Source organism: Sinocyclocheilus grahami, unplaced genomic scaffold, assembly GCF_001515645.1.
Source record: "Sinocyclocheilus grahami isolate Dianchi unplaced genomic scaffold, SAMN03320097.WGS_v1.1 scaffold92.1, whole genome shotgun sequence".
Classification (NCBI taxonomy): Eukaryota; Metazoa; Chordata; class Actinopteri; order Cypriniformes; family Cyprinidae; genus Sinocyclocheilus; species Sinocyclocheilus grahami.
The window spans coordinates 2,168,041-2,180,465 of NW_015505271.1; the positions used below are offsets into that span (position 1 = coordinate 2,168,041).

Below are 12,425 nucleotides of genomic sequence, written 5' to 3' on the forward strand. Positions count from 1 at the left end.
CAGTAATAACTGTAAAGTGCTATATGGCGGGAACGTTGTGATTAATCCCTCTTGACTCAGCATTTGAGCTTCAGACAACTGAAAGCTGAGGGTGATGGAAGCAGGAGAAATGTGTGTGAAAAAAAATATTTTTAGTCAGTTTAGGCTGGTCAGTTATAGTGACCAGTTGACTACACATACAAGTTTCATGGTTTTCTCTTTTCTGTAAAGTGCTATATGGCGGGAACGTTGTGATTAATCCCTCTTGAAATTTACTTCAAATTTAGGAACTTAACTTGAATTTAAAAGGCATTCTCAGTTCAATTCTGAATGTCGCACAGCCTTGTGATGAACCCAGTAAGCGCTAGAACTGGGTTGCCTGAAATCAATATCTACTGGAGAACCACATGTGGCAGGTATTCAGGGGATGCCGCAGTATGTGCAATTGACTGTAGCCCCATAAACCTCCATTCTATCCAATCAATGCACAGACACACACCCACACAATCACACAAAAACCTCCTGATTAGGGCTGCATAATTAATCAAATTTCTAATCGCGATTACAATTCTGGATGCCACAATTACATATTATTTCAAAGTGGCAATTAATCATTCAAAGTCCACTTATGTTATTCTGCGTGCTGAAGGCATTTTTTTCTTTCTACAAGTTTTCTTATGGGTTTTTCCATTGTTTTAATTTAAGTTTAACATTATAATATACTCATTTACTTCAAATTTAGGAACTTAACTTGAATTTAAAAGGCATTCTCAGTTCAATTCTGAATGTCGCACAGCCTTGTGATGAACCCAGTAAGCGCTAGAACTGGGTTGCCTGAAATCAATATCTACTGGAGAACCACATGTGGCACATATTCAGGGGATGCCGCAGTATGTGCAATTGACTGTAGCCCCATAAACCTTCATTCTATCCAATCAATGCACAGACACACACCCACACAATCACACAAAAACCTCCTGATTAGGGCTGCATAATTAATCAAATTTCTAATCGCGATTACAATTCTGGATGCCACAATTACATAATATTTCAAAGCGGCAATTAATCATTCAAAGTCCACTTATGTTATTCTGCGTGCTGAAGGTGCGTTTTTTTCTTTGTACATGTTATCTTAAGAGTTTTTCCCATTAAAGCGTTTGGGTGTACTGTATTACCACAAAATCCAGCCGTTAACGATTTGTCCATCACGGACTGCGTGACCTCACCACTTCCTGTGGATGTTTTTTTTTCTGCGACTAATACAATTTTGGTCGACAAAGCCTCTTCTCGTCAACTAAAGGTTAGTCGACTATTAGGGGGCAGCCCTAATATATATATATATTTACATATATTTATAGTGACACTGTCTCTCTCTCACACACACTCGACGCAATACTCTACACGCCGCAAAACTCTGCATTTGAACAGTCAATAGCAAATACTTAAACTTTTAAGAAAACATACTTACAGTAGCTGATTCAGAATAAGTGCTAGATTGTCATAGCAAAGTCAGAATTGACCCATTTTTTTATAAATAGCCTTTGCACAGCCAGCCTTGTAGGGTGCAAAGTTTGTAGCCTTGAAAGTTGAAAGCTAACCTCTCCTAGGTTCACAAAGCTGTCGTCCATAAAATGCGTTGCACAAATTCGATCATCTGGGTTGTGCTGTTCTGTTGTAAATAAATCTTAACCAATGATTTCTCAATGCATCTACTTCCGGAAGGCCAAATAATGTGCTTTTGCTTTCGCACTGAAACACACAGCGTCTCCCTGACATGACTGCATCAACACTACTGCTGTTCCTGAAACCACGCCTTCTTTCTTTGCGTGCACATTTGAGCGGCATTACGCTAATATTTCCACATCGTGACGTAGACATGTTGGGGCGTGTTTGAATGAGGCATTTTAGCCCGGTCTGGATCAGCTTTCTCTTTTAAATAGAATAAATCATTTTGTGGGAGACTTTGAGCTTTGTAACTCTGCAGATCTTATACATGCACAAATAGCTACATAACACACTAAAGAAAAGGAAAAATAGAAATCGCATCATATGACCCCTTTAATACAATAGAAAAGCACTATAAGTTTTTCAGTTAGAATGTTTTCAGCTTGTTTATTTTCATATAAAAATACAGCATGCCGTTGCATCAAACAATGGTATAAACATCATTCAATGTAAATTGTGATAATCATAATTAATAATCGCAATTACAATTTCAAGGGAATAATCGACAATTATGATTTTTGTCAGAATCGTGCAGCCCTACTCCTGATCATTTTTATCTGTCCCAGTGTCTTTTATTACATCTATTTTCTTGCTATGCAAAGCACTATTTTCATCCACTCTCATTGAGAACAGCTGAGACTCTCCAGCGCAGTGATCCATCTCACTTTCTCCTTCATGAATTAGAGATAAATCTCATTTCTTCCTGGTCTAGTTTAATGCAGAACCGTGCAAGACACTCTCAAGAGACAGTATGTCTTAGATTTGTATTTTATCCTAAAGGCAAATTTAAAAAAGGCACACCAAAATTTTCCACCATAGAAACCCAAGAGAAATGTTCAAGAAGGAAAGAGTGTGTGAGATGATAAGAGCCATAAAGAAGTGTTTTTGGCTGTTTGAATTCGGATGCTTTGTATTGATTTTGTATTGTTGAGCACCTTTCTGTAGCATGCACTGTTGACTGGTAACTATAGATTGGAGTAACTGTGGGAAAACAAAACCACCACATCACTGGAATTCCAGCTCTACCTCCACATTCCACATAAGTGAGGTGGAGACACACACCTCACATACACACGCAGGTATTTTAGTCGTTAGTTCTAGGTAATTATTAGGTTCTGGTGTGGCTAAAAAACTCAAACGATTGTGGCTTACCTGGTAAGAATACCAAATTAATCCTTAAAGGAAACTAAGGTCTTTAAGAATTTGTCACATAGCACGGATGGACTGTGCCTAAAAACAGACTTATGTCAGTCTGACACAAGCTATTGCCTGCTGTATTATGTAGTTCATATCTAGTTATTTTCACTCTGTGTTAATAAATAAAGTGGCTGAGGCACAGCAGTGACGTATCCTGTCTATAATTTTATTCATATATTTCTCATACATTTATTCCTGTGATGGCAAAGCTGAATTTTCAGCAGCTATTACTCCAGTCTTCAGTTTCACATGATCCTTGAGAAATCCAATATGCTGATTTGGTGCTTAAGAAACATTTATTTTCTTAATATGTTTGCGGAAACTGCAAAACTTTTCCAGGATTCTTTGATAAAAAGAACATCAATTGTTTGAAATAGAAATCTTTTATTGCGGCATAAATGTCCTTTCTGTCCCTTTTGATCAATTTGATGCATCCGTGCTGAATAAAAGTATTAATTTCTTTAAAATTAAAAACAGCAAATTTGGTTTCAACAGCAGGCCCACAAGTCAACCAGTCAACTAAAGTCCCTGCGTACTGTTCAGCATGCATAATGCATACTTGTCTCCATAGTATGCAAGAGGTTTTTTATGACTGGTAAATAAATTACTCTGAGAAATGAATGAGTTTGGAGAAAACACAGTCTGTTCCTCTGTGCACACCTGAGCCTTTAAACCCTGGACATCTACTCTTCACACACACTGAAACATCAGAGCTAGATTTCCCACTGAGGTGAAAGGGTTTCTGACATATGTCGGGGTGACGAACAAAACCAGATGATTTCAAGTATAAATAGATGGCAAACAAACACAGGAATACACATACAACATATCATAGATGTGCTTAATTGCAAGAAAAATATAGAAAAATGCTGCAAACGCAGACCATTGCAGTCAAACATATTTCAGATGATATTTCAGTAGGCCTGTCCTTTGACCCCTTCATTGATAGATATATCACAAAATGGACAGAGGTCTGAACCTATTTACCTACAGACAAAATGTTACACTGTGTAGTCACACATATACACGCTTAGGCAACAATCTGGAAAATAGCATATTACATAATACCTGGTGGCTGATTATTTACTCAATCACTATTGAATGGAGGGAAAGATTACATATTTTCCTCTTTAATAAGACTGCAAATACAGACATGCAGTTAAGTCCAGATTAAATATTAGTCCTGGCAATGTGGAGTGCTTCTGAAGACTCACTTTAGGGACAAAGCTGAGCTTTAGTAGTTTACCGTATTGACCTTTCTTTTGATTTGATTTGGTCAATATTTACCCAGAAGTCTTATCTAAAAACAGAACAGATTATCAGCCTAATCTATGAATATTATCCGCCCTCATATAACTGGAATAAGTCCTCAAATATGATTTCAAGTCATTCATAATCAGAGATTCCAGACAGAATCTCTCAATTATGTTGTAGTACCTATGGGGATTTGCTATGCTTTCAGAATGATTTAGCCATGTTGCATCCAGAAACGCTGAAGTCAGGGTCACTAAGTGTGTCCCTCTCTGCTTGTAGAAATATGGAGGACAAAAAAAATGTCAATTTCTTTTAAAAAATCCATCTCTTTGAAACCATTATACATTTTTCAGGATTCTTTAATGAATATAAAGTTAAAATAAACAGCACTTTACTGTCACTTCTGATTAATTTAATGCCTTCTCGCTAAATGGAAGTATTAATTTCCTTTTGAGACTCTTATAACAAAATATGTAGTTACGTTTCTGTCTCTGTTTGTCCAATTGTAGTCATCATGGGATCAGAGGTCAGACCTGACGATGTCTCCCGCACTCAAATTCATACTTTTCTGAACAGTCCTGATCTAATACACAGTGACATACCTGAGACTTCAAATCTCACAGGTGCGCTCCCCCCGCTTCCTTCACCCTCCTGTACAACTCTCCACCCTTAATCCCTTAGACACACTCCATCAAAAAGACACATGTTGAGGCTGACAATCACGGCGAATCCCCTTTTTTAAACAGATAAACACCCACACATACTACGCATCTGTTTGAACATGCAATCAGCTAAAAGCGGGCCACCAATTATACTAACAGGGTCAATGCCATTTAAACAAGCGTGTCAGCCACTCTGGTGGAAAAACATAACAAACACTCTGCCTTGTTTGGATCATCCATGCTACATTAAGTGAACATCACATGAGCTGAATGAAAGACAAGCCCGTTAAAAAATAAACCAGGAAAATCACATCCCGGTTCTCAGAGACTTGATTGTGTCAGTGATTATTTTGAGAACCATCAGGCTGCTTCGCCCAATACAGCCTATCTGGAGCAAGATGAGAATTTGTACCGCTGAACGCCATTCGTGTCTATATATACTTATACACTGACCTTATTGTTGAGGTCAGAAAGGCGGTCATGGTTGTGTGCTCTCCATAAGAAAACAGCTGAGGCAGATGAATGAAAATAAACGATTCAGGAAGGCTGGAAGCTATTTTCGCTCACTTTCTTGCCTAACTTTTAGGGCTAGGTCAGGCTTAAGAAGCTGAGCTGTCTTCAGGGAAGTAGGGTCTGTCACAGTAATGGTTTTACATGCTTGTTTAATGGATGCTGTGACCACATGAAAAGCACTGTGTCAAAAGGAGAGAGAGGTACCATCTAATTCCAACCACCCCTATCATAGCCAGCACATACATCAGCTAAATACAACCCCATAAACACACACACACACACATGCCAAGATCTTAATATGGGAGAACTTTAATATGAGGTCAAAAAGAAAACACACCAATAGTTTCTCAAACACTAATGTATATTGTACTGCACTGTTATGGGGGATTTAAATACTTTGTACCTTCATCACACTCCAGCATTTTGAGCTAACTTGTAATCATCTTTTAATGGTTTTACTTTAATGGATTTATATTTCAGGTTTGAGGGAGACAACATCAGTAGTAAACACAACAACTCTATAACTGCTTCTATGAGAAACAATTACAGTGCATATGGGAATCAACTTTAGGAGAAATGGAAGCCATTTGTTCTGCGTGAGGGTTTCAAGCTTATAAATCAAGCTTATATACTTAATTACTGAGAGTTTTTCCATTACTTTCATGTTTTTGTTGTTGACAGTCCTTTAATATGAGCATAGTAAAACAAGCGAGTAAGGGAGAGAGACGACAGCCAAACCTAAAGTGACTAAGCCAACCTCAACGCTTCATTTCAATACAGACAGCCAATTTCTTGGCCAAAAAGGTCCATTGTCTACTGTGAATAGTATAGCGATGTATGAAGCTCAGCTCACATAGAAGTCGTTTTCAAATCAAGCATCTTTCTGTTGGTCAATGCAGTGAATTTACATGGCCAACTTGAACCCGTTGCAAAAATCCTGAATGTGTGGATTCCTATTAAAATAACTACATTTCACTTCATGAAAATTTGCTGAACAAAGGTAAATGTGACAGCACCTTAATTCAAACACCTCCGAAACACGTCATTGTACAGAACTTCCTTATAAGCGATTAGTCAACTCGTTTTCTTTAGACAACCTACTGAGTAGTAAATTCAAAAAATAAACATATATGAGCTTTTGACATGATGTCATGCTTTTGCTGGTATCATTACTGTATGTGCAGCGCATGTGCTACGTGCTACTGCTGCTGACACTGTTTTGTTGCTGATAGGCCTTATCACACCTTCAATTCACACCACAAGGGGCACAAATGGAAATGACAGTGTGTGCGAGAGAGAGAGAGAGTGTCTTACAGAAGGGACTGCCAAAGCTGAGCCAGTTAGACTGGACCATCTAGTGCAGAAAAGCAATGCCGCAAACATACTGTAGTCTCCACTTCCCCTCATAAACTGTGAGCCATGTGTATCTGAATGTGCAGATATGCTCATTTTCCCTCAGGGAGATCCTCTGGCTGCTGGATTACCCGTCACACTTAATTAGCACTTGCCTTGAGATTAAACAAACTCATACCTCAGATGCCTTTAGGGGGAAAAATGCACCTTTCAGTATCTGCAGTACCTCATAATCCAGATTACCAGTCAAACTGCCTTCATTAGAGCAGGCGTCAGGCTGGTGGCTCAATGGAGGATCTTAGATCAAATAATATTAAGTGGCCTCTGTCTGTATATCCCTGTGGTATTCCCCGCACCTCCTAATCCCTGTCTTAACTGTAATCTGTTGTTGAGCTCAGCCTGTCTGCTGGAGGAACTGTTGCCAGCCAGCCTCCATGGGTCTGAGCTATCACTGTCAAACCACAAATTTAATCAAACTAAATGGTTCACAAACTCAGAGCCATCAATCTGATCTCTCTGTCCCACTGGAAGCTGTGTTGGAGACAGAAAGAGACCGATATAGATAGTGGACAAACATAATGGGCCAACAGGGATGGAAAAAAGTGGGCAAATCGGCTCCAATGTTGCAGAAATGCACCTCGGGCTGAACATAGAGAAGGATAAAGTCATTCCCATGGCTTTGACTAGGCAGATATGAGTTATAGTAGATAGCCAAGTCACCGAAAATACACAACATGAGTCTATAGTAACTATATTACACTCAAACCTACTCACTTATCCATAGTACACCCAAACACCCTGTGTCAGGTGATAAGCAGAAGTTAATTTTTCCCCAAGATTCAGCACACATTCAAATACTAGCATGGTTTTCTTCCTCTATGCTTCATTCTGTTGTGCGGTTCCTCATGAGGGATTGGTTGTCTCTCCTCTACTATAAAAACTGCACACCCACTAGTTTGGTTTAGGTGGAGAAAATAGCCAAATTAGAGCTTTGCCGTTCCCTTTCACACACACAAATATCAATCAATTAAACACAAGACCGACAAGGCTAAAATGACACAAACTGCTTTTTCCCTTTTTTTGAGAATTAACATTTGGTTCTGGCTAACAGTGATGAGAGACTTTGGTTGATGCTAAAAGATTCCAAGACAACCACAGCCTAGAACGGCTTATAAAAAGTGAAATTGGCAGTAAATGAATATGACTTAAACATCAAGAAAACTCAAATTAAGTGTTTTCACGGTGACAGTATTTATTAGACCCAATTGCAGTCATTGGAACTGCATTAATTATATTTTAAAGACACTGATTGAGAATGTAATGCAAAGTTGTTTGGTGTTACAAGCAACGACTGCATGCACATTTTATTTTATTTTGTTTTGTTTGTGTGTGAGTTCATATGTGCAACTTAAAGTGCACCGCTGCACTAAAACTTAAGTGGACACAATTCAATTTACCATTTCTTACTACATCTCTGCAAATTTGGAAACATCACACTTTATGAATTACTTCTAGCTGATGGCTTAACCACTCTTTTAGCCTTAAAGAAATAGTTCAAACAAAGAGCTGTCACCTTTAATCACTCTAATATCATTCCAAATGTTTATGACTTTCTATTTTTAGTTATTTTAAAAGTCCAAACAGCACTGACCTCCACTGACTTTCAATGTATGAAAAAAAACACCATCTTTTGCATTATACGTAAGAAATAAAGAGTCATACAAAATGTTTGTTGTGGGATGAACTATCCCTTTAATGTACCCTCAGACACACAACCCCACAAACAAGCCACTGCTGAAAGTCATTAATACGATGACTGTGTCAGTCTGACTGCAGGACAAATGACTGAACAACCACTTCTGTCTCAGCTGCCATGTGGATCATTCTCTTGCTCTCTCTCTCATACTAAAGAGTGGTCATCACCACTGCAGGATGGCTGCGTCAGCTCTACCCTCTTTACCCAAGAAGGGGGCTTCACCCTCGCATCACATGCTTGATCAGTCAGGAACTGAGGTGTAAAAGAGATGCTAAACTCAACAACATGCAGTTTGCTGCTGCAGCATTCACAGACAAACACATACACTTATACACAACTCCTCTCTTGAGAACTGACTAATTTGCTGCAATCTCCCTGCAGTCATCATCTCACACATATACATTCTCCATTTCATTCTCTTCATTCATCGAAACTGTTCAGATGTTACTGTTTAAAAGCCAAGCAATTGATTAACTGTAGATGTTTCACATGAGCAGTTGCACAACATGATAAAGGATCTTCTTTTTCATGGACAAATGTGTGTATCTGTTACGTCACTTGAGTAAAAATGGGTGGAATTTAGCTTACATTGATGCTTTTATCTATGAAAGTGGATGATAAATTTGTCTTTTCAGGAAAAGGTGTTGATTTTAGAGATGGCGAGATTAGATGAGATTTATATATCCCACGTAAACACATCTTTTTCATAATGTTATCACAGCTCGCTTGACTTATGTAATGCTGCTGAACCCTGTAGTACAGGCTACAATCCAGCGCTACAAAACGTTGCCTTTGCTCATTTTCTTCTTTCAACTCCTCACAATTTTCACTCCATGTTTCGCTCCAATTATTGACTGACATCTTAAATTGTTCGCGTGCGTGATGCAACACGCGACCATCTGGCAAAGTAACGCATCTTTGCATGCGTTTAAAAGGATGAGAGAATACTTTGCCAGAGCGAGTCCTGCATTATTATCTTTCGATGCATCCCGGGTTTTGCTGAATAACTACAGCCCCCCATAACAATAACATACATGCTGCAGCGGCGCGCCATTCAAGCATCTCGCGCTGTCAAAAGTGTGTGTGAAGCGCGCAAGAGGGAACACGCAGTTCAGCGCGCAAAGAACAGGCCCTGCGAACATTACCATTTAATTTATGCAATCGTCATAATGTGAAAATATCGTTTTTTCTTTTACCAATTCATAATTTGTGTAGTTTAGTAAAAAAATATATATATTTTCAAGTATACAGTATGTTAATTAAAATAACATTACCAATGTTTAATTTACAAGCTCTAGCAAATAATTGCATATCAAATGCTTGCTTTGTATTTCTCAGTATTTCAATTTATGAAATCTACAATGTGATTAATTTAGTCAAGAAACACACACACGAAAGTTATGGCAAATCCCTAAATCCCCAAAATCCCTAGCTAATTGCGCACTCTTGCTTTGTTCCAAAACTCTAATCATTAGTTATTCATGAAAATTACCCCTATCAGAGTGGGCTGGAGCAAATGTCAGCTGACATGTCGTCTCAGATCACCGAGTACTATAGGCTACCCATTCAATAAACGCATTAATCCGCACTTTTTGAGGGATGCTAAATTTGACACAACATAAAAACTAGTAGGCTAGATTAAATCTGTTCTAGTTTCTATGGAAACATGTCAGACCGCGGCTGCGCTCTGCCTTTATTCCTGAATAACTTCATTCTTGATACCAGGGGCATCTTGTGTTGTAGCGCTACTGAGGTTACTATTTATAAAACTGTGGATATAAGACGTGTCCCTCGAGAAGTTTGCTTTAAATTAGTGGACTGTAATGTCCTCGGGTATATCACTACTGCTTTACAGAGATCAGTGTATGTACGTCTGAACGTAGTCGATTATGGTTGGACACAATGTCCATTACTTTCACATTCATTAGATGAGTTGATAAATACCTTACGTTATTTTGAGTCGCATTATATATTGACATTACTAAGGAACCTAATGCGTAATTATTGTGTGGAATTGCTCTATGTGCACATTGTCAATAGTAATTGATTATAGCAGCCTTTGTGTAACGTGGATACTGATTTGGGGGGAAAAAAGCTCATAATAGACATAACATTATACATGGGACCACTTGTTATGAGGATTTGGATTTTCACTCATTTTGGCAGGCAAGATTCAATTGATCTCACAATAATAATCAATAGCTTGTTAGTACAACGGGGTTAGCTCTCAATCCGGATGGTTTGATTAAATCACACAGAATAAGACCGACCTTAACCCGCTCAATGAAACTCAGCACGTGTGCAGCGAGATAGGCAAATGATCACTTGATTTATGTTGATGTTTAAATTGTGATTTTCACGATCAGTGTTTTGAACTGAAACCTCTCTGTAAGTGAAACATTAAACAATACAAATGATGACTAGAGCGATTTTCGCTCTCCTGGCCCAGAACATGCTGGTCTTACCTGCTACGGTGTATCTGTCCATGTAATTGAGCACATTTCCAAAACTCAGAATCCCGGCGGCTACGAACGGAGACCGGCATCGGAGTAATGCGGCACGGAATTTCTGCCCAGGATTGCAGGGATGCAGGTCTGGACTGGAATTAAGAGCCGGACTCATGCTTCCAGACAGCGTGTGCACCTCATCCGAACTGCTGCACCCCTCGATTTCACATCCATCGCTCTCCACGCACATCTTCTGGCACGACAGATCCAGCGCAAACGATTGAACGATTTCTGAACGGAGACAGGACGGTCTGGACGGAAAAGTGTAGCACCTCTGAGCGAAAAAGAAAAACTTAGTGTTAATCGCGAAGAATACAAATCATTGATTTGATTATTGCTCGCTGAGCTCGGTTCATGTCTGTACAGTGACAGGACTGAGCGCTCGGGAAGCGCGTTTCTCTCACTCTGTAGTGTGTTGTATGAGGGAGGCGTGGTTGCGCGTTAAGTCCCGCCCCTCCCTCCTAAGGCTCTACAGTGTGCTCGGAATGCTGCTCAAGTCAAAGAAGGGAATGTCACCTCAACGACATTCAGCAGTGACAGAGCGCACCCAGGGCGCCTCGTGCTGGGTCGTGCAAAGTTGCTTTGTCTCTTTTGGTTTCTCTTTTTTCTGGCGTAAAAGATTAATCGAGTGTGATCAATACACCTTTTCAATGAAGGTGTAAAGGAACAGAAAGCGCGTGAGCCGTGTGGAAACATACGCTTGGAAGCAGTTCATGGTCATTGTTTTGTAGACTCGAGACTGGGTGCGAATTAGGCTGTGGGCTGACCCTCCCTTCTAAGCTTTAAGCCCTCCCAAAGGAGGGCTAAACAAATATTGAAGAGTACACAAAATAGGTTTAATTCTATAATTGTAAATAAATACATTTAAGCAACTCTCACATTTTCACCTGTCGCCAAATAGAGAAATGTTGTTCGCCCGAGGATGGTAACCATAGCAACAGAACGCCGCTAGAGGACTTTCGTTAGGATCAGTATTAAAAGATACGTATCGGCCAAATTAAATAATAATAATTTTATTGTAGATTGACAAATAACACGTTTAGCACGTGAGATGTATATTTCGCGATATTCTATACATCAAATAATTATAGTAGCATATACGCGTCGGTGTCTTAAATATATGAAAATGAGAAAAGTGATTCTGACATTAATGATATGAAACTATTCATATGACTCCATTAAAGACTGAAAATGTAGGCTAGCTACCTGGTGAGTACACGTGAAATTGCCTCTTTAAATATGTTCGCAATTCAAAACTTTCTGAAATTCCCGTTTATGAGTGCGTTGAAGTTACTTCTGTCAAATCCCACAGTGTTTGATTACACTTTGCTTCAAAGTACTTGGGATACAATCTTTTAGTAATTCGTGGGAAAGAGTTTGCGTGGTTTAACGCTGTACTTAAATAGCAAGACGAAGTCGAAAAGCGATCCGTGGTCTTCAGCACTCTGGACAGCTCATTGTCACTATCTGCAGCCACAC

At 39.2% G+C, this 12,425-nt stretch overlaps 1 protein-coding gene across 2 annotated transcripts in view; it reads right to left on the minus strand.

Moving 5' to 3' along the window:
- LOC107587355 (protein spinster homolog 2-like) overlaps window positions 1-11,349 on the minus strand; it is a 76,399-nt gene extending 65,050 nt beyond the window's left edge. For both annotated transcript variants that reach the window (XM_016275114.1, XM_016275113.1), the window contains exon 1: window positions 10,905-11,349. In XM_016275114.1, the coding sequence (XP_016130600.1) occupies window positions 10,905-11,136 (232 nt within the window). In that variant the 5' untranslated portion in view covers window positions 11,137-11,349. The remainder of the gene's footprint in view (window positions 1-10,904) is intronic.
- Window positions 11,350-12,425: the final 1,076 nt, after the last annotated feature.